At 36.5% G+C, this 23367-nt stretch overlaps 1 protein-coding gene across 1 annotated transcript in view; it reads left to right on the forward strand.

The window, feature by feature from the left end:
• STXBP5L (syntaxin binding protein 5 like) overlaps positions 1 to 23367 on the forward strand; it is a 216844-nt gene that overhangs the window by 138496 nt on the left and 54981 nt on the right. Inside the window, exons 10-16 of the mRNA XM_026065486.1 lie at positions 306 to 378; positions 1673 to 1820; positions 4551 to 4618; positions 5862 to 5902; positions 9294 to 9511; positions 13482 to 13654; positions 20518 to 20643. Of these exons, the coding sequence (XP_025921271.1) occupies positions 306 to 378; positions 1673 to 1820; positions 4551 to 4618; positions 5862 to 5902; positions 9294 to 9511; positions 13482 to 13654; positions 20518 to 20643 (847 nt within the window). The remainder of the gene's footprint in view (positions 1 to 305; positions 379 to 1672; positions 1821 to 4550; positions 4619 to 5861; positions 5903 to 9293; positions 9512 to 13481; positions 13655 to 20517; positions 20644 to 23367) is intronic.

Below are 23367 nucleotides of genomic sequence, written 5' to 3' on the forward strand. Positions count from 1 at the left end.
ATATTCTATTTCTTTTCTTTCAGTTTGCCATTATGTTGGCATGCTATAACAGGCCACTAGAGTTCTGCCATGTACAGTGATCAGCTGTATGGCCCAAAAGTCATTTCTCTTCTCAGTTCCTATCTGGCCCTAATCAAATGCTTTCTAGTTTGCCGGTATGTCTAGTTATTGTAGGGTTTGTATCTCAGATAAAAGAGTGATATTCGTCCCTCTGTGAGTGTTTAGAGGTTATAAACCTGACTTGCTTATTTAAAATGACTAGTAGGAGAACTCCATGTTTTTTATACTTGATTCCTCACTTACAGAATTTCAAGAACCCTATGCTGTAGTTGTGCTTTTGGAAAAAGATCTCATTGTTGTTGACCTGACACAAAGCAAGTAAGTACGAAGTCTTATATGAAGTTAGCAGATAAAATCTGTCCAAATGTTATCATACAATGTCATTTTGCTATCCAAAGTTAGTCATTCTTTGTGATAATTCTATATGATTACCTCTACCTTAAGAGCTAAGGTTTTAATAGATAAGCACTTATGATAATATATTTTTTAAGCTTAGGAATAAATCTAAGCCTGTGGTCTCTTCAGCACAGCCCTCCAACATGCACATGCTGAATCATAACCTAAATTTGTGTTGGAAACCAGATTCAACAAGTACTTTTATGCATGTCTGACTTCACTAGACTCTGCAGGGACTACCACTTAAGTATTTAATCAAGCATGTTAATAAATAATGGCATTGATTTATAGTGACAGATCTATGGGATTCTTTCATAATCCAGTTGCTGTTTTAAATGACAAGTAATTCTTTCACTCTGGGATCAATATTATTATGAAAATGGAACTATACATTATGTAATGCAGGATCCAATTCTTATTTTGTTATGCCTCCAACAGTAACAGTTATGTACATCCACATTCACACTGGTACAACTAAGAATAGATTTTTGCCCTTAACATCTTAAAACATTTTAACTGAATCATATTCTGATCTCACTCACTTTCAAGAATAATTCAAGTCAACTCAGCAGTATAAAATGGATGTAATCGAGATCAGAATCAGGCTTTCTGCATTTTTGAATTATGAATGGCACTGTGTAATCTGCTAGGAGTGAGGCCATCCTTTTGGTCAGACAGTCCAAAATGGTGCAAGTGAGAAATAAACTGAGATCGACTTCATCTGTTATTGCTATTGTTCATTGTAGAATCAGCAGTCTATCAACACAATAAGCAAAAATATTCAGTATAAAATCCACAACTGTATAGGTAATTCTTAGGTCATAACATAAATCATATGTGTGAGTATGATGCTTCTAGAAAATGTATAACCTCTCTATTTCTTAAATAAAATTTTGAGGTGTTGGGAAAAATTAGATCCTAATCCTCATTCACATGAGTAGTCCTATTAACCTTAGGAACTAGTCACGTGAGTGGGTATTTACATTACAAGAAGAGGATTCTTATCACAACACAAGAATTTTTGTATCCTTATTTGAATAACTACACATTATTATTGACATTAAGAACAATACCTATGTTTGAAAAACTAAGGGAAAATGACATTTATTAGTAATAGTTTTACTTAGATTATTTTATATACTTTAATATAAGAATATTTTTTCTTATATGCTTCAGTGTGTCACAGTGGTTCTAATAAATTGTCTTCCTTGACTAGTTTTCCAATCTTTGAAAATCCATATCCCATTGACATTCATGAGTCACCTGTTACCTGCACAGAGTATTTTGCCGACTGTCCTCCAGATTTGATTCCTGTACTCTATTCTGTAGGAGCAAAACATAAAAAGCAAGGATACAGCAATAAGGTAAACAAAAACAATGTTGTTTTAAATGAAGAAAGTGTAACTAGATGTACAACTTACGCTTTTGTAATACCTTGCTGATTTTTTTTTCATTGTGCTGCTTCTTTAATAATCACTTCCAAGTTGGTCCAACCAGCAGCTCAGAGGTTGAATATGACCTGCAGAGGTGCTTAAACGCACCTAGTGTTTTTCCTCAGAGGAAACAGCCAGTGGATGTTCAGGCAGCCTGTGCCCATCTAGTACCTCAGATGATACACAGCAAGAGCTTAGAACCAGGGCAGCTGCCACAGAGCCTATTTGAGAAGGGCAGAGGAGGCTGCAGGCAGTCTTCCTTCTGTGGTTGCTTATGGCCTGATATTTGTCCCTCTGAAACACCATCAGTTAAATACAACCGTTAACCACCATTATATAGGATTTAATGGCATGACTGCTGGAGTTATGCTGCTTCAGATTGAGTTAAAGGAATACCATCAGTATAAAACTCAAACTTGTCTGAATATGCTATCTCTACTAGAGAAAAAAGTAGCACTTTAAATCATTACAACAGAATGAAGTTAGCAGAAAAGCTTCAGTAGAAGTTGAGAGTTCACAGCATCTCTGTGAAATTTTTATTAAATGGGGATATTAATAATTATTTTACTGAGCTACTGAAGTCTTAATGAAATGATTTTAGAAATAATACCAGCTGCAGAAATAAAAAAAGGAAATACTATTATTTTATAGATTTCGAGCATTAATCTGGTATGTGTTTTGATTAGAACCAATCCATCATAAATAATTTAGAAAAAACTTCAGGTAAACAAATCAGAGTTATCATCATTTTTCTATTCTTATGAACAGAAGTATTCTTCTTGGAGCTGCATGGTTTTCCTTGAACTGAGAAACTGGACCCTGTGTATTTCTTTTGGATATTGATTGAGCAAAGCACTTAAGAAAATATTATTTTTTCTCTCACTTCAACCTGTCTGCTTATCTATCCTTGTTTTGTATGCATAGCTTCCCAAACTTTTCCCCACCTACCTGTATTCATTGTACACTCTTTTGTCCACTTGCTTTATTTGTGCACACACAAATATACCCTCTGAATGTAGCTTACCACTTACTTGCCGTCGACCCATTTCTGTGCTCCCACGCGTCCATTCCATATATTCACATATCCACTTTGTGCTCCTAATTTTTTTCCACCCACTTATACTCTGCACGCATCCTCACCCACTCTGCACATATGTCATCCTCCACATTTTGTTCTACCAGCCTCATCTGAGAAAGAGAAGGGGAGTCTTGCCATTAGTACACAAAAGACAGAGAAGGGATGATGATTTCATATATTCTGTGAAAGTCACAGAATCACAGAATGGTTGAGGTTGGAAGGGACCTCTGGAGATCATCTAGTCCAACCCCCCTGCTCAAGCAGGGTCACCTAGAGCACATTGCACAGGATCGCGTCCAGGTGGGTTTTGAATATCTCCAGAGAAGGAGAGTCCACAACCTCTCTGGGCAGCCTGTTCCAGTGCTCTGTCACCCTCACAGTGAAAAAGTATTTCCTCATGTTCAGATGGAATTGTCTGTGTTTCAGTTTGTGCCTGTTGCCTCGCGTCCTGTCGCTCGGCACCACTGAAAAGAGTCTGGTCCCATCCTCTTGACACCCTCCCTTCAGATACTTGTACACATTGATAAGATCTCCTCTCAGCCTTCTCTTCCCCAGGCTAAACAGGCCCAGCTCTCTCAGTCTTTCCTCATAAGAGAGATGTTCCAGTCCCCTAATCATCTTTGTAGCCCTTCGCTGGACTTGCTCCAGTAGTGCCACATCCCTCTTGTACTGGGGAGCCCAGAACTGGACACAGTACTCCAGATGTGGCCTCACCAGGGCTGAGTAGAGGGGGAGAATCACCTCCCTGGACCTGCTGGCAACACTCTTCCTGATGCACCCCAGGAKACCATTGGCCTTCTTGGCCACAAGGGCACATTGCTGSCTCATGSTYAACTTGGTGTCCABCAGCACTCCCAGSTCCTTCTCSGCAGAGCTGCTTTCCAGCAGGTCAACCCCCAACCTGTACTGGTGCCGGGGGTTATTCCTCCCCAGGTGCAGGACCCTGCACTTGCCTTTGTTGAACTTCAGGAGGTTCCTCTCCGCCCACCTCTCCAGCCTGTCCAGGTCTCTCTGAATGGCAGCACAGCCCTCTGGGGTATCCACCACTCCTCCCAGTTCTGTATCACCAGCAAACTTGCTGAGGGTGCACTCTGTCCCTTCATCCAGTTCATTGATGAATAAGTTGAAGTCGCATTTCCTCATCTTGTATCTCAGATATTATGCTTGGATACTTGTTTCCTAGTTTTCTGGGCAAGCATCTTCAGTAGTCCTCATGCTCAAAACTGATTCTCAGTCCTGTTCAGTGTCCTATACCAACTCCAAGAGTCAACCCGTGTGAAAAAAGTGGCAGGATTGTTTGCTATTCCTTCCTCTAGTTCCTTTTATGAATTATTGCAGTGTTAAAGCTGTAAGTATTTTACCTTCCCAAGTAGATGTGCAGAAATTTTTTAAAATATAGAACTTTAATAGATAATATAAAAATATTAGTAAGTTTTAAAAGCTTCTAATGCTACACATCTTTGCTCCTTTTTATGAGCTGTAGTGTTTTTTGAAGAAGAGGTTGTCAACTCTTGAGTTCAAAAATTAACCAATCAAGACCATCCAGATTAGTTCTGATCTCTGTATTCTTGTTCTTTGCTTAGGAGTGGCCAGTCAGTGGTGGAGCATGGAACCTCGGAGCACAGACATATCCTGAAATTATTATTACAGGGTGAGAATGAAACTGAAATTTTGTGCTTTTAAAATGTTAGCATCTAGAGCTTTTGACTATGGACTACCTACAGGCGAGAGTTAAATCTTGACAGGGTGTCAAAGTTTACATATTCTGGCCTCTTTGATTGAGGTAGGTAGTTTTTATTCTTGGTGCAGAGTCACCACAGAAATTCCCATTTGCTGGAGAAAACAGGACTTTGTACTCAGGGGCAAACTATTGTGAGAATTACTGATTGAGGTCCCAGTGCTAGGGGACAAGTCTATAAACTTATGAAGGTGGGATCTTTGGAAAGGAGTATCCATTACAAGAGAAGTTTGTGGCCCTGAAGGGCACAGAGAATAGCATTAAAAAGGGGGCCAGTTGTTCTTCCACATCTTTGACCTCCTGGACTCAAGAATGGATTTGGAGTTCTTTTTGGAGTTCTTTTTAATACACCAGCATTAGTGATGATGTGGTGCACTGGGATGAATTTCACCTTGTATGTGAGAGACAGTCCCAAAGAAAAAAGACATAGAAAGTCTCAGGTCGCAGTGGCAGCCCCATGAACAATCCCTGCTGGGTTTTCAAGACACCCCACTGTAAAACAGAAGCCTGTAAAACAACCACCTTACGTGATGGAGTCTATGTTTACATCCAGTCTCAGCCACACAGATGTTAGCAATACATTTGATAAATTGTTATAATCAATGATACTTAAAAGCTATTTTTAAAAGTAAGATTATGATATCGGCTGGAGTACTCGTAAGGGGAAGAAGAGATTATTCTCATCTTAAACAGAAATGTATCCTTTCTCCAATTCTACTCCAAGAATGATTTTCTACTAATAAAAAACACACAGTAAGGTTTTAAGAAAAATGAACTTAGCCTCTGTCTTTTCAAAATTAGATAGCATTTTTATAGTACAGAGACTTGATGCTGGCCCACTGCAAGGCCAAAGGTACTGCATCTTACACTTGCCATTAGTATGGCAACTATTTTCATCCTATTGCAATCTTAAAATTCATTGGGGGGTTAGTTCTTTATAGGAAATGCATCAAAAAACATTTTATTAAACTAAATAAATGAATAACAAAATATTTTCTTATACTTAATATGGATATCACTATATATTGTCAGTAAGGTATGAAGAGTTACCACACAAACAAAGTACAGTATTATATTTATCACTCACTGAAAGTATAAAATGGTTAGAGTTGCATCTTGTTTTAACACATTTAATTTTTGTGTGTTTTTTTTTAAGCCATGCAGATGGATCAGTAAAGTTTTGGGATGCTTCTGCCAGTAAGTGTCTGAAGTCCACTTTTATATAATATTAACAAGTCACATAAATATATGATATTTAACAATATGAGTAGTAATATCTGCGATGGTATAATTTGGAATAATGAGGTAAAATTAAGTGACTATTTGATTAAATTAGGGGGAAAAAAAACTGTTAGTGAGATATGTTAGGCTGAAATGAGTGAAAGTCAAGGAGAGTGATAAAAACTCCAGACATGATATATTGAAACCTGTGGTAAATAATTCCTAGGATGTTATTCTGTTATGTGTATAGAAAAATGGGCTGAATTAGATCTAATGTTCAGTTCTATTGCTCATGTCTCTTCTGTTCTGAGTACAATATATTCTTTTTACAGCTAAGTAAAAACAAAATATTGAAATACAATTATACATCCTAATACATGTCTAATTCATAATTTTTCCCTCAAATATCATGTGGTACATTATCCCTTTAAATCTATGTGTTTATTAAATTTGTGAATATTTGGGGAGGGGGACAGGGGGAGGGAAAGACCCAAATCTTTACTTGTCTAACCTTCAGTTCCAGGAAATAATTGGGAAGCGTTTCCATTCATTCTAGCAGGGAAACACTTCAGAAAATAGTTGTTTCATACATTCTGGCTATAACTATATATATCATAAAACAGAATTTTTCCTCTACAGAAAATACATAGAGTACTTATTAGTAAAATGTCTTTCTTAAAAATATACACATATATTGGTTGAAATCTAAAATGTTTTGATTCAAACAATATAACTGTGCCTCATAGAAGTTGCAGTAGAGATACCTCATATTCTATTTCCTCTGTGATCCTAGGATCTCTGAGGAGAATATCTCTTCCATGAGGTATCCCCACAGTATTCCCACTTCTTTAAGAAAAGCAAATGTGAAAGGAATAGCTCTCTGAAATATTAGGCATAGGGAGATTTAGTTTGATGCTAATGACCGGTCTATAATGGTGATAAAGAACACAGAGTATGAAATACTTATACTACCTGCTACTTCCATGTAGCACTACAGAATTATCATGAGTAATAGTACTACCAATTCCATCCAAATATGGGGAAGATATACAAGATTTTAACGTTGGCTAAACCTGATGAGTTTCTCAGGTAATTGTCTTTTTGCCTAATAGCAAATCCTTTCACTTATCAGGTTGGACAAGGAGAAAATGAGGATTTCCAAAGCCTTGTTGCATACAGGAATTTTTTATAGGCCTGCCAATTGAACATGATTAGAAATTAGCTGTTATGGTGAGTTAAGTTATGGTGAGCACCAAAAAGAAGAAAAGGGTTAAAAGACCTATTTTAGAAGCTATCAGTAATATAGAAAATGACTTGATAACATTTCCTTCTAAGTTTGTTCAAAAAATGGTATTGAGGTCCTAGGAGTTTATCTACAAAGACAAGAAGTTTTAAAGAGCTTTAATATAAAGAAAATGGAGGTAATGACTTTCATATAGAGAATTAGCATAAGGCATTAGACCTAGTCTTGTGCATATTTCATTACATATCTGTGCTCTCCTTGGCAGGATTGTGCAAATACAGGAATTAATGTTAATCTGAAACAAAACAGATTGTTGTAAGATTTGAAATCATTTAGCAAATATGCTTCATTGGAACCAATGTACTAGTGATTTTTTCTGTAAATACTGGCAGAAATGGGGAAAGGAAAAAACTTCTCATCAAGAATAAATACAGAATAACTAAACAGTATGTATATGCTGCAATACGAATTGGTTTTAGAGGTAAAAGCTTAGATGATTCTGAATATTCAAAGATCCCTTTAACAGAAATGGAACTTTCAGTGCATTTCTGAAGTCCTGGTCTTAATCCTGCTTCTCAAGATAATGTACTGCCTTACTGGTACAGTACTTGGTACTTACTAGTTACAAAGTTTTAATTTAAATTATTTTATTGGAGTTCAAATTTTGTTTGAGGATTCACAGCAAACATGATATCCTGCTGATATTTGAAAGCAGAAAGTACTTCACTAGTAGACATATTTTAATCAAGCAATTTTGTATGTCAAAGCACAGATCTGTGGGAGACAGGGCGTTGCTAAGCCATTGAAGCAGTTTTCCAAATTTATCTTTGCTCAAAAGCCATTGCTGTTTCTTGTTTGCTCCTGTGCAGATGGTGCATAGTAATTCCCAGAAGCATAAGGCATAGGGTCTCTCCTTGTCCGTACTGTGCCCTAAGATACTGTAATTCTTCCAGTCCCAGTATGCACAGACCCAAGGTGTCCGATTCTAAGTGCCAGCCTGGATTTGCCAGTGGGATTTAGTACATCCTGAGGACTCTTCCACCATCACAGAGGGCCAGAAGAATTATACATTCATTACAGAAGCCCTTGCTGTAACCTGTGAAGATTTAGTAGCATGCATATGCTAAGACTCCTAGAATATATCTGCACTGCAAAATTAAGATGTAATTATGCTGCGTTTTTAGTCTCATTACATACTTAAAACACCATTCTTCCATCTTTTTGTTGTTTGTTACACAAGCTAGCTTGACTGATATAGCACAATAACACTGACATATGCAACAGCTTTACCTTTATATATGTATACACCCTTACAGGTGCTGGGCCTGACTGCCTGTTGTTCTGACCTTATGCAGTCATTAATTAATGCCACTGATAAATTAATGCATAAAAAGGGTAAAACACAACAGGCAAGGATGTTAATAGTTTATACTCACTCCCCAGTGCTGTGAATGACTAAGGAGCAATCACACAGAGCAGCTGTAAAAGGTTTGTCAATAAAACAGAATGTGGTTAGTTATAATCCCTTAACCTCCAAAATTCACTGCAGTGATGTTCTAGTCTTCACCGAGGCTTCTGGATATTAAGGTCTGATATATAGGTACAGATGTAGATATATTTATTAGTCAGTAATTTATTAGTCAATTATTCAAAGCATTCTAGAACTCCTGTTCTTTCAGAAAGTCTTTGGGTTGCCTCAGCCTGCAGAATACTTTCCTATTTTTTCCCTTGAAATCCCGTACATCCATTTTCTCTCAAGACAATAACCTCAGACAAAAGAAATCTTATCTCATTAGAAAAATAGCTGCATGTGTCACAGCTTCTCCTTAACACTGAGTATGAACGTAACTATGGACATATGATTGACACACTCCTTTGACATCCTGTCTCAGAAAGTATTAACAAATACTTCACAGGCAATTATCCATTTTGGAAATATTAAATGCATATCTAACCAGTATTGTGTACCAGAATATACTGTATAATACCCCTATTTTTTTTCCTGTAGGCCTTCATATGATTCTTTGTTATGCCACAACTGAAAAGATGATAGTTTCTGAGGAATTTTATAACTGATTTGTTTAATGTTAAACAGTATTTTTAAAATGTTTTAATATTTTGCAGTTACTCTACAGATGTTGTACAAGTTAAAAACATCAAAGGTGTTTGAAAAACAGAAATTAGGAGAAGGAAAAGCAACAGCTGAGATTGTGGAAGAAGACCCTTTTGCTGTTCAGATGATGTACTGGTGTCCTGAAAGCCGAATTTTCTGTGTGGCAGGAGTTTCTGCATATGTGGTTGTTTACAAGTTCAGCAAACATGAAGTAAATACAGAAATTGCAGTAAGTCCTTCAAAATTTTACTCTCTTATAATAGACCAGCATTTCTAATTCTGAGCGCCCTGCTGCCTCTGTGCTTATATACTTAAATATAACTTATATCAAACTATGTAAATATAGCTTTAGGAACATTCAATTTTAAACCTTTTAAGTGAGATCTTGATCCTACTGAAGTTGGTAACAAAAATCTAACTGAGGTTTTGGGAGCCAGCTCTCCACTTTTTTGTTTTAATGGTAATATATAGTATGGATTTCAGACATGATTTGCTTTTAAGACTTTATGATACTGTAAGTTTCTGCCATACTTACCAGCTCTAAAAATTCTGGGTGCTATATATTTTATCAGATAATATACATTGCATACATACATAATATTGCTCTTTTTAATTCAAGCATTTCATCTCTTTAGCTTATGTTCATAGTGTTTATAACACAAGGGAACTGCAAATTATCACTACCTTTAACAAAATAAAGAGTTGCTGGTTTTTTGGCTTACACTGACTTTGTTTCCTCAAAAGTGAACACTGTATGTAATGTCGAACTACTTATGCCTAAGCAGTTGAAACTGATAATTTCCTAAACATCTTGTTCCTTATTCCTGTTCAAATACTCCTTTTTCTAACTTCAGATCTTAAGCAGTCACTTGATTCGATGTAGAAGCAGACAGTTCATATTCTTTTAACTGCACTGCAGTCACCTTGTATTTACCATAGTAACACAGCAAGTCTGACTTAAATTTAAACTTTGTATTTCTGTTCTGCACAGGAGCAGCAACGATTGCTAATAGAGTGGCTAAACAGCATTCATAATATAAAGTATTCTTTCTTAAGTCTAAGATGTTTAACAAAAGACTGCTCTTAAGGATAAGACAATCTAAACATGAATGTCTCTCCTTCAGGCTTGCTATTAACTGGCTCTAGAGAATAGTTTGCACCTTTAGGCACTCTTGCCAGAAAGTCTTTCTCTGTGTCTGCCAGCTCTCAACAAACCCCAGTGGTTGAAACCAAACTTTCCCTTCCATTTTCCACCTCTCCAACAAAAATTCTTTTCCTTTTCACAATATTATAATGTCCTTTTGATATCTATGGCTCTAGCCTGGCAAAAACATTTGTGTCACTTTTGGGCTGTAATCATGTGCCAGTTGGCCAGGAGATTCATTACCCTTTCAGGAAAGTTTAAAAACTAATGAACAGTAATTTTGCCTTACTGACCAGCTGATCTGTAATGATATTATTACATCTGAGTGTCCTTATAGTATTCCATAGCAACAGCACATTATCTTTTATTACCTCTCTTTTATTTTCCTTGTTTTCCTGTCTCTTACTTTTTCAGCTGAATTGCAGCAGAACTTGTATTTTGTAAAATGTAATAGTATGTACAATTTAACAGTTTCTCAGATTTCATCTGTAGTTTGGAAGCATTTGTATAAGGAATTGTTCTGTGAAAAGTTGTTCTACTATTACCTAATATTGCTGACATAGTCAATGAGTTCCCCTGGGTTTTGTGCATCCCTGTTCTACAGATGTGTCTCAGCTTTTGGTTTCAACATTTTCATTGCAAGCACTCAATCTTCACTCCTAATTGGTCCTGGTTTTGTTTTTGTTTTTTTAATAAGAAGTATTGGAGTCTCTGTTGGAATACCTTCCTGACTTAGTTTGTCTAGCTTTGTCTACACTGAGTCTGAGCTGGTCAGTCTCAGGATCTTTCTGCTGCCTGTAGTGAGCCCAAGTTCTAGCACTGAGTGTCCTCTCTTCTCTAGCAACCAGCCTAAACTCAGCTTGAGGTCAGTCTACAAATCCCTTGTGTCCGGCAGCAGGCAGCATTTTAAGAAGGAACCCATGTTAGTTTGTCTGCCTGACATCAGTCTTGTAACATCATTGCTATGGTGAATGAAAGCATGGAGGCTACACAGAGGTTTCTTCATGTGACGGGTTAAGTCCACCCTTGAGCACACCTTAAGATATGTGTTGGCTGTGGGATCTCCTGAACAGGAGAATTATTTTCATCATTCCATATCAGACTTTGAAGGCTAGTGATATGCATGAGACACAAATTCTGCTTCATATCCAGCCTTGGAGTCATTCCCATACAGTTATGTAAAAAGCCTTTTTTCCTTTTTGCCATCTGAATCCATTCCATCTGGTCTAGCAAAGAAAAATGTGTTAAACTTTCCCACTTTTATAAGAAAGAGGTGTCTAGTAAGCATGATCACTTTCTAAGGAAAGGAACTTCAAGTACTGTGGTAGTATCAGTCTTTCCTCAGTGTAGCTCCTCTTCCAAGCTCTTGAAAAGAACCAGAGAAAAAAGTTTGCATTAGTTTGAATGTCAAAAGAAGAATCAATGAACCTAGTGATGGGATGCTCCCAAAAGATCTTTGCAAAGTGTGTCAAATAAGCTGGTATGACAGGTCTGCATTCCTTTCAAGGCCCAGTCAGCCAGGACCAATGCTTAAAAAAAATATTCACAGTCATGTGATTAGTCTAAATTTTTCCTTCTGTCTGCAAGTGAGTGATAACTAGAACTTAACAAAATGAATTTTAGTAGAAAAAGAAATACACAAAGAAAAACAACCAAAAAAGAATGATGTCCTTCTAACATGGTAAACAGAAGAAACATATTCTTCAATAGTTACTTCAGTCAAGCATGAAGATTAAACAACATTATAAATTGTTTCATTCAGGCAGCAATTACTTCCAAGAGATTAGAACACAGTATTTTGCTCATTAGTCTTTGAAGGCAAAGGCCTTTGAAGGCAAAGGTTTCTTAGTTGTTTTAGGCAAAAAATATCCATAGTTTTTGCAGTGGAGAAAGCAAAAGTGAAATTTTGGGACAGGGCACTTTCGCTTTTAATTGAATAGAATCACTTCTTTCTGAAACCTTATGTGTTTTAACACAGCACTTGATTTTAGGAATAGGAGAGTGTTCAGTACTGATCTTTATCTCCTGATTTCATAAAACCTAGCTATTTTCCTAATGCTGCCATCTTCATCTTGGTATAGATGATGTCTCAGAGAGAGATCACTAACTGAGAAGAACTTTGCAGTGTCTATATCTCTAATTGCTTCTGATCAGATGACCATTTCAGGAAACCGGCACTGAAATTACTATTCAGATAGTATTCCCAAGACCTTACCACTTTGAGGGCTGTACCTTATTTCTTATTCTTTTCAAAACAGCAATCTCCTTGGATGATTCATAAGATAGAAAAAATTACCCAACATTTATTGTGATTTTTTGAGATCATTAGTCATACAGATTTGAGCCTGTTTCTCTTTCCCTAACCAGAGAGCCCAGAATGAATGTGAAAGATAACTGGTTTGGACTTTGCTTTCTAGAATCTGCCAAACTTATTTGCCATCTAAAGAATATGGAATTTTATGGGCTGTTATCTCTGTGTGATTTCCTGACCCTTACCTATGGGCAAATGAAGTCCCTTGGTCAGTACTATCAACATTGTCAGGTTTTTGCATATTGGCTAAAATCTATCTGATAGAGACTTTGGTGTACTAGCAGTACGGAGGTGCAGTTGATAATTCTTTTAGTTATTTTGCTTAGGAAAAGAATGTTGGACAATAGCCAGAAAATTTCAGGATATTAATCCTTAGTGATGCCTTCTTATACTGAAATAATGTCTATTTTAGGGTGAATGATTATTTTCTCTTTTCATACAAAATGTTAGAAATTTGTATTTATATTCTTTCCTTTCACCTACAATAAAAGGCTTGGATGAAAGTAGGACCTGAAAGAATATGCTTACATACCCATCACCAGTGTAGGACAGATGACTAGTTCATATCTGCTTATGCTGTTAGGCTGCATAAGTAAGAAGTGACAGGTTTTTTTACCTGCAAATAATGAAGATAAAGGTGTTTTTATTTTTAGAAAGAAAGACTTACTGATATTTATTTGAAAGTAATAGAATTTTCAGTAGCTTTCTTTATTAAATTATAACTTAGCTTTTTATTTATTTAAGTCATTAGAGGTACGGCTTCAGTACGAAGTAGAAGATATCATTACTCCTGAACCGGAAATAATTCCTCCATTTCCTGATGCCTCCTCCCAGCTTCCTTCTTTAAAGAACCTATCAGGCAGTACCAACACTGTAGCATGTGAAGGAGTGATGAAGGACAGTATCCCATGTCTTAGGTAAGACTATGCCATTGTTCAAAGACTTATCTTTCTAAAAAGTATTTGTACCAATTGTATTAATGACCTCATTAACTATCAAGAAAAGGAGATTGATCATATGTACACGGCACAAAATGAGAAGAAACCAGAATACAAAGCTGACAAAAGAGTTAAGAAAAAATACTTAACAAGGGATAATAAAAAGGCTGGAAGTAAGGACTGAAAAGATCAAGTGAGATTCAACCTGAAGTTTTAGTACAATGGGAAAAATTATAGTAAATAAAACTTGAAGGACAATTAATCAACTGCTATACTAAAGGTTCAGCTGTAATTTTCCAGTATGATGTAAGAGTAAATCTCCTTCTCACACCCACATTTTGAATGGAATATATGTGCTACAGAATAGTTCAAGAAACTTCTGAGGAACATAATTGTTTTTTGAGTTCACAAAAAGATTTCCATAAAGCCATCGTTTGCAAAGCTTTCCCTCCTTGTTTAATTAATATAACACTTAAATCTTTCTTTGTGAAAAAACATGTATGCGTTTTATGGGGAGTGGGGGAGGGAAACTGCTATAGTCATGAAACAATCTTGAAAATATACAGTTATGAAACAGTTTCACTGCGTGGAAGTGTGTACGTATTTTAAATCTTTAGAAAGTACCAAATTGTTGTTTGCTATAGTACACATTGACAGTATTTGGAGTAGTTTAGTATGTTCTTACTAAAAAGGCAGATAAATCATGGGTTTGAATAGTTTCAAAACAGAGTTCCATACAAGATTCTGTAAACTGTAATTTCACAGCAATTATAGTGCACTGCTGATAACAATTATTGCTCTCATTTTAGTGAATTCACTATTATTTTAGTCTAATTATTATTAAATATTTTAATGCTTCAATTATTTCAAAAGCAGTTTAAGTGAACATTGCCTAATTTTGCAGACACTTCAGTCTGTTGTGCTCCTGAAAATAGTGTCTTAGCATTTAAAAGCAATATTGTGACATTGTTCATGCATAATTGACAGTATTTACTTGGCATCCTGTTAATCTGTCCACCTCATTCAGTAAGGCAGCTGAATCTCAGACCTAATTTTAGTCATGAATATAAACCATTAAAGTTAATAGAAGAGGCAGTGAGAAGTTATTAAAAAAATCCCAAATTGAAAACTTTTTTTTTTGCCATTGAAATTGATAAGAACACAGTAGTTGATTTCAGTGGAATAAGATTTTTCTGCAGGGAAATGTTTGGGTGGATAGGGAGAGAGGGTCTTTATCTTGAACACAGAATGGTTCTTGTGAACTGGTAGAGGTTCTGCTGGTTAGTGTTTAGATGTTTGCTTAACTCACTATATAATCTCACATTAAACTGGCAGACTGACTTGTGTCCAATTTTGCATAAAGTAAGGATATAATTATTTTGTTAGAGAGGTGATTTTTTTAAAATCAAAATAATGATACTACTACAACTGCTGGCATACTCCTTCTTGCATTGATTTAAAAGTATATTGTGCACTTTCACATCCCTTTCTATAGGGAAAGAGATACAAATATCCCCATTCTTTCCCCAAACCCTAATCAGGCACTCTTTCCTTTTCTGTCCAAAGACTTCTGTTCTAAGCAGAAGTATGATGATAACATGAAAGTAGTGTTGGAGATGCAGAAAATCCACTAAACACCCGGATGCTGGTATTGAGTTTATATGCAAGTCATACAGGTGGGCAGCAGTACAGAATCTAAGATATAGTGATAGTAATGTAATGCTGCAGCCACCTACACTTGAAAGGTGGTTGCACAACTTGAACTATAATATATTATGCATAAAATTTTGTATACAGACTATTTTTGCATTTCTTTTCATAGTTGCTTCTCAACCTCATTACAGCGAATGGGTGGCACTGTGCACCACGTAATTTTTGCTCGTCATTACCAGAAGTCAGTGTCTGAAGGTATTTGTCTTTGCAGACAGGTACTAGGAGGCTAGTGATTGAATGTACTGAAGTAATGAAAGCTTAGCATTTTTCTTTAATCAAAAGTAAATGTTATCAAGAGAGGTGTGAAAAAAATAATTCTTGCTTATTTCAGAAGTTCTTATAATAAATATGCTGTTGAAATAGCATAGGAAACTGATGTATTTGTTATTATCCAGATAAAACATTTTTGGCATAAATACTATCATCAAAAAATTATACCCAGAAGGTAAGTCTTTGTTCCCAGACTTTTGTTATCTTCTCAAAATTAGGTCAATTGTGGGTTTTGACAGATGTCTCCGAAGTGATAAAAGTCTGTGATTATCTCATGAAGAAAACTAAGAAAACAAAGTTGACAGCAAGCAAATTCAGCATAATGAGAACAAGTCAAGGAAAACACTGAAATATCTATATTCCTTCTGTACATACTCCTGCAGTGTGCTTCAGGCTCATAGCTGGTATAAACACTTCAAGAAAAGCAGACCAAAAAAAAAAGATGAAGAAGAAAGAAATAACATCAGTATTCAAGCAAGAGGATTTCTAAAACCAGGGAAATGCTCAAACATCCATAAAGGGGAAAGTGTTACAGGAACATAGGAATGACAAACTGAACCAAATCTGAAACTCAGGTACTCCAGTCTAATGATCTTTCACCTACCACAACTTATTCTACGTTTGGAGAATATCCCTGTGAAATAACATCCAGCTTCCTACAGAAAATCCTCAGACTTGCAGTAAAAAGTATAGAGAGAAAGGTGTTTGCCCAGATAACAACAATTTGGAAAAAAATTTAAAGGACTTTGAGTTCTCTAAATTTTTCAGTATGCTATTAAAGACCCATTGGAAAAGTAATAACAACATAGTAAAAACATATTTTAGATGTTCAGAATTAATTCTGTAGTCATTGTCAGCCTCATGATACTTTGTTTAAGGGGAAAAGGGATAAACATTACCTTGTCTCAGACRTTTGATGGAATTCAGCATAACAGCATGCTTCGCTCTGGTGTTCCCTCACATCTTCCGTTGGGAAATATGCATGGAAATTATGTCTGCTCAGCTGAAAAGGCAACTGGACTTGAGTTTTGCTTTCCTGGACCTCATTTATCTGTTTTATATCCTGTATAACATTTTAAGGGCAGGAGCAGATAACAGAAAAGTAGAAATGGAGTGCAAGATGGGACCACTGCCACTAGCATGCCCCTTAATAGCTTATCCACAGCCCCAAAAGTGGGAAGGACACATTACAGAAGACATTCTGGTGGACTATTTTGTATTCAGCTTCCTTCTGCTTGCTGTGATTTTTTTTTTTATTTGAAAGGAGTTATTTGCAGCTCTTGTTTCTAGCTTCCCCAGCTCTCAAAAGGACCCCTCTCAGCAGCATGGGTGCAGAAATGTTCTCCCCTTTGTTCTCACCAATACTCCTCAGAAATCCAGGGCTTCATTAAGCTCATAGAAAGCATCACTTCAGAACTGCTGTCTTATGAACAAATGGAAAGACCAAGGCTTTATTGCCAGCAGACAGATAAGAAAGTGCAAAACTGAGCAGAGCTTTGCTGTTTATAGGAAACAAATATACATAGCTATTGCTGACGTGCACTTTGTATACTTCTGCAGTCAGAATGGGAAAAAGGTAGGAGAAGATCAGGATCATGGAAGGTGGGAGCAGATGGTTATGTCTTGGAGCTCCAGGTGAAGGTCTTGCTCCTCCTACTGAAACATCGCATGCATTCTGCTATGATCCCAGCAGGCAACATTTTCAGGAGACTATAGGACACAGTTTGAATTTTCTAATTGGACTAATAAATACACTCTGATGGGGCTGTGGAGTTTGAGGAGGCTACAGGACCTAATAAAATTGTAAATGATTGTGAGATAGTCATCGCATGTCTAACAGTAAATCCTTCAGCTCTTTCAGCACTTGCACTAGCTCCTGTTTCTACTGCTTCCTCTCTTAAGGCTTGACAAAACTGCGTACTAGTTCTTACAAGGTATCTTATGCAACCACACTACACCATGTGCTTGTTTTGGTTTGGTGAACCTGCACTTCACAAAGTCTTATCTTACTCCTGCCAGTGCCACTTTTTGGTTCCCATGATTTCTGTGGTATGCAGTAGCTCTAGTACGTTGTTGTATCTGTTGCAGGTTGGCATCAGCCATGAGTGACAAGATTCCTTATGAGATAAAATGGAAGTGGTTATTTTTTTCTTTCTAGCTAGGCAGATAAGATACCATTCATCTCCATTATTTAAATGTTGTGATCAGGCCCTCTTCCCATTTGGATCAAGACTGGTGCTGCTGAGTCCTTTCTGTTTGCTTTTATGACTGCAGGAGCCCTGAGTGGGGAGAGGAATAGTAATCCAGACCCATTGCCTGGAGGTTTGTTCTCACAGCTGGTCCTGGATGATAAGGAAGAGAAGGGAGGGAAAAAGCTTCTGCCTTTTTTTCTGTGCTGTGACCTCTTTCCTAAGACAGGATGTGAGTCAAGTGACTGATTTTTCTTTAAGATAAATGCATATGTAAGATCTGAGTAATACTGCAGAAAAAAAGGAATAGAATAGTGTATCAATCCACAGTTAATGAAATCCATTTAGAAAGATAGATGAAGAATACTTTTCTCATTAAAGAGTAAATAAGGGAAAGATTTGGAAAGGTTAATGAGCCCTCTACAGTAAAAATATAAGCAGTACAGTGAGAACTGTATGACTGAAGTGATTAAACAATTCCAAGACAGTGCGGGGATGTGTTTTGAAAAAAACACTTATCAAATATATCACAAAAATCATATAATAATATATCATTAAGAAAATAGCCATTATGCTTTAAGTACTTCTCCAAAAGTGCCTTCAAGTGTTTTTACTGCTAACACTTGAGCTTGACATTTTCTCTCTTTGTGTCATAAGGTACATCCCTGTCCAGTCTTTCCCTATGCCATGCACTGGCCATGAAAGCATGAGGTATATTGTGCAGTCCTCTGTTCTGCGTAACTCCTGTCTGAACTAGAACACTATTTGCTTTGTGAATTGTCAGTTGTGCCACTTGGGTTGTTTAGTTCAGAATTTATGCCATTTTGTCCTTCTATGGTTATTTTTTTACTTTATTTTACTTCAATTTTCTGCTTCCATCTTCACGTTTTCAAGAGTGATAGACAAATTTGTTTGATTTTCTTTTGACCACAAGGGCCCCGCTCTGTTGTTTTGCACAGTGGTCTCTTTCGTATACAGACAGTTTTTGTAGCTCTGTTATTGCATGGGATCCTGAAGAAAAACTTTGGCCCTATATCCCTTCCTGTTTCAAGTAGAAACTGTCTCTGCCCTCTTTGTTGGATCCAGCAGAAGGATCTTGCACTTCCCCCACGTTATTGTAAATGTTCAGACCTTTCATTTCTCATCCTTGATGTTTCCTGGTAGTCCTGCCATTGCCAGAGCTATATTGGTATTTTTTGTGCCACAGTCTTATACAGCCGTCTTCAAGACTGCAGTCCGAAGAAAGGAAAATCTGGCGTATTCCACTCACAAGCGGCACATCCAGCCATCTTGGCAACACAGTGGCATATCTTCCATCCTCGATGGCCCTTTTGAACTCTGACTGGAACACAGCAGTCAGGGCTACAGAAGAAGGAAGTCATATTCTCCAATATCTTTGGCTATATAGCCTCCTTTTGATACTCTAATGTCACATGGCATCCTACAACTGAACTCATGGTCAGTCCTAGGCATCTTTGTGCGTTTAGCTGAACTTTTTCTTTCTAGCTCGCTTCCTACTGAAGTGTGTGCCAAGGTCCATTCAGATCCATCTGAGTTTGGTGAGGAGAATTGTTTCAGCCCTCAATATTCTAGTCAAGATTTCTTGAAGAGCTTTTTTTTTTCTTTGCAGAGCTTTTTCATTCCTTTCTATGTATTTTTGCACTGTTGCAATTCTGATCAGTGATGCTGTGATTCAGCTTGCTTGATTTCATTGGCAAGCATCTACATCCTGCTGCTCTGCTACAGGACAGATGAGAAAATATTATCAGAAGTCTTCTGAGAAAGTTGAATCTCTCTATTTTCTTCTCATCTCTTACTTCATGATTTGTAGGCCACCAAGAAGTGCCTCATGTTACCAGGAGTTTGAGCAGATGGGTATGATTGAAAATTGGACTTAAATTTCAATGTCCCTGTACATGAAGGTGGCTAATTGCTACATTTTCATTGTTTAGTAATTCATTATGCCTATTGGAGATTAGTTACTGAATACGTTGAACCCAGATCTGTTTGCTGTAAACAGAATTCGTGGTGATGGGTGATGCAAGATCAACAGATCTGCTCTTCTGATACACCCAGCTTTGCAGGATGGAGTCCATAATGGTGCCCTGGTGATTTGAGCAAGGAGAAGAATGGAATTCTGCTGAATTGTTTTTTGAAAAGTGCTCACACTGCCAAAACCAGCTTTATTTCAGAGCAAGAAAGTTGCAACAATATAGTAATGTCCTGTTTCAAAGTTTTAGAATAAAGTACTTTAAGTTTTCCTTTTAAGTTGATTATTCATGCTGATTTTTAATTGTACATTATATACTGCAAGAAAATGTTATGAAAAAGGAAAATCAAAGCAAAGTGATTACACAAAAAATATTTTTTTTCACCCAAAGTGTTCAGCTCACCTACACCTTCTCCAGAGTTTCTCTTGTAGTGAATGCTGAAGTTTTCAGATTTGTTCTTACAGCAGAAATGAAAATCAAAACCTGGAATTCCTCAATATACCTGTTCTAATTGCAATGCATAGTCTCAACGTACCAGTACATTCACAATATGCTACAAATGCTAGTACTACTCCGAGCTTATTAAGGGATAACTACTTCACTAGTATTTCCTCAAGGGAAGCAGCTGTTAGTCATTGCCCAGTCTGTTTGTTCTAACTTTGTACCTTTTTCTTCTTAGTGTTAAGTCTCGACCTGTGCGAATGCCTCCTGGATACCAAGCAGATCTTGTTATTCAGTTGGTGTGGGTGGATGGCGAGCCTCCACAACAGATTACCAGTCTTGCTGTAAACTCTGCTTACGGACTGTAAGTAACTCAAAATTAAGGTGTATTGATTTATTCTTTATTGCACCAAATCATGTATTTTCCAGTTATACTTCAAAGTTCTCTGCAGACCCTTAAAGTCAGAGTGAAAAAATCAAAATGTGCTATTACCCACATTCTTGGGGAAAAATTGCTTCAACAGGTAACTTGTGAAGATTGTAATATGAAATATTAAACTGTCCTTCTTGCCAATATTTTTACTGTCCCTGGTTAAAAGACTGAATCTTTGCAGAACATTTTGTCCATCCTTTCAGACAAAATCTGATTACCTTTCAGATCTATAATTTTCAAAGATATTTTGAAAGGATCACCAAGATTAAATACATTTCATAGAAATTAGTGATGTGATTAAGCACTAAATGTCATTTATCATGACCTCATATATATAACTGAGAAATTCTCTTGTGATAGCAACATTTTTGTGTGCTAATCCCCATACATGTATTGAAATTGTATATTTTCGCAAAAGAACCAGAGACCTGAAATTGAAAATTGAATAAGGAACGTTTGAATGCTAAATTCTGTATGAAAATGCAGATAGGTGTGTCTGTGAATATATTTTTGCTCAGGCTCAATTTAGTTGCTAATTTTTGATGTTTTCTCCCATTGAGAGTCACCCAGATACATTAAACTGATTTTTGAGGGAGAAGGTGTTACTTCAGTCAAAAACATAAGACTCCGTGGATATTCAGTGCCTGACCCCCACTGATTTTCAGTAGATCGCTTGACTCTGTTCAGACACTTTGGAAATTTTAAGCAGAGACTTTACATTTGTGCAAAAATATTGTGGGATGGGGATTGTTTTGTATTGGGTTTTTGTCCTGAATTTCCAGACAGTTTCCTGTTCATGGAGTCTAGAAGTCTCTTTTGTTTTACCATACCAAGATGCATTTGTCACTTGTGAAAATTGTGCTTTTTTGCCTAATTTACTCCCTTACAGGTCTCAGGCCTTAAGCCAGTATCTGACTTCTGTCTCTCACAATGCTTTCCTAAACATACCTGATTCAATCAAGTGTTTTAAATTGCTTTCTTTCTTAGCAACAGTAATAGTTTACAGGACAGCTGCCTTAAAACCAAGTTTACTAAGTACATGAGTGTTTCAGAAATAAAGATGTGAGATGATAAAAAAGCCCCAAAACCTAAAGCTAGCATTCCTACAAAGCTTACCCCCCCACACAAAAAAGTATTTCTTTGAATTTCTTCTGCAGAGTCCCTTCCCTCTTCCTCTCAATTGTCTCTCTCAGCTTTTTCCTCAGGCCTATGCTGAGAAGTTATAACCCTTCTTTTCATCAGAATTTTTTTGGATGCTTTAGTTTTCTCCTGATATCTAGCCTCACAATCTGGCAAAATAACTGTATTACTTCAGCATAAAGCTTGAGGATATGTCATTTTTGTCATGCTAGTTGTGATGTTGTTTATTTGGGTCTTTTTTCCCCTTTCTATTTTTTTCCTATAATAGCTAGTTTAACTAGGAGGAAGGAATAGGGTAGTGAGCAAGTGTGTCCTGGAGTATCTGCTTTCAGTACTCTTAATTTTGATTTCTGTAACTGTGTATTACAAGTAATAGGAACTTGGTGTCCTTGATGTTACTGCTGCCATGAAAAAGGACTAAACCAAGATATGCAAAAAATTTATCCCAGCAAAGACAAACCAACAGAAGCATTGTGAAATTTTATCTGTTTTAGTTTATTTTGTTTATTTTTAATCGTGGCAATCTACAAATTAAACATATTAACACGTGTTTTATTTCTGTTCCAATGAATCCTCAAATTCTACTTTCATAACTTATTAAAGTTACAAAATTCTTCAATTGCATTTGAAGATCTGCAAGGTTAAATGCAAATACTAAATATGACTCAAAATAGATTTTGTTGGAGTGAGGGCAGTTTCTGACAATTTATTACCCGCTCATGTGCTCCATATATGCAGCAATCTAAATATTAATTGTCGAGAAATGTCTGATGAGGATTTTATGACATTTCTATGAAAGACGAAAAGTTTCCTTACAGAACAGAATTTCTCTTAGCAACTAATTCCATTTGCCACTCAAAGTTGAGAAATTTATTCTGCTTATTTTGTCTTTGATTATATAAAGATTTGAGGCGTTAGAAATTTATCTTAAGGCTTGTTAACAGTAATCTCTGCCTAAATTTTTTCTTCTCTTCCCTCAGAAGCATTATTAACATAAATGAGCAATTTTTGATTTTCTCCTTAGAGTAATTAAGTTTTCAGATATGATAGGAAATGTTGTGTCCATGCTTGTGTGTGAACTTAGAGAAGTTTTGAAAATTGCTAACCACAAAGTGATGATCCATTTTGTGGATTTGGTGATTTGCTGACCACAGAGTGACTGATCACTAGCTTTTGTGGGTTTTGTTTGTTTGTGTTTTCTAAAATTAATAAATCTCGGGTTAATCATTTTCAAGATGCAGATGACTATCAGTTTTTTTGACAAAAGTCTTAATAGATGAGATTGGTACGTGTCATTTTTATTGCCTTGTATTTCCTTTTTTGCACCTACCTGGTCTTTTATGAACACAGGAATTGCTGTCAAAGTTTACACAAGTAATCCTTTTATTGCAATATCCTTTATCTGACAATGCCTATTAACAAATGCTTTAAAGGAAAGTGCAAGAATGCCAGTAACAAATAGTGAAATAATTTATTTCTTTTCCTTATCAGTCAGTTTCTGCTGTGAAACATGAA

The sequence above is a fragment of the Apteryx rowi genome, unplaced genomic scaffold, assembly GCF_003343035.1.
Source record: "Apteryx rowi isolate R43461 unplaced genomic scaffold, aptRow1 scaffold_228, whole genome shotgun sequence".
NCBI classification, from domain to species: domain Eukaryota; kingdom Metazoa; phylum Chordata; class Aves; order Apterygiformes; family Apterygidae; genus Apteryx; species Apteryx rowi.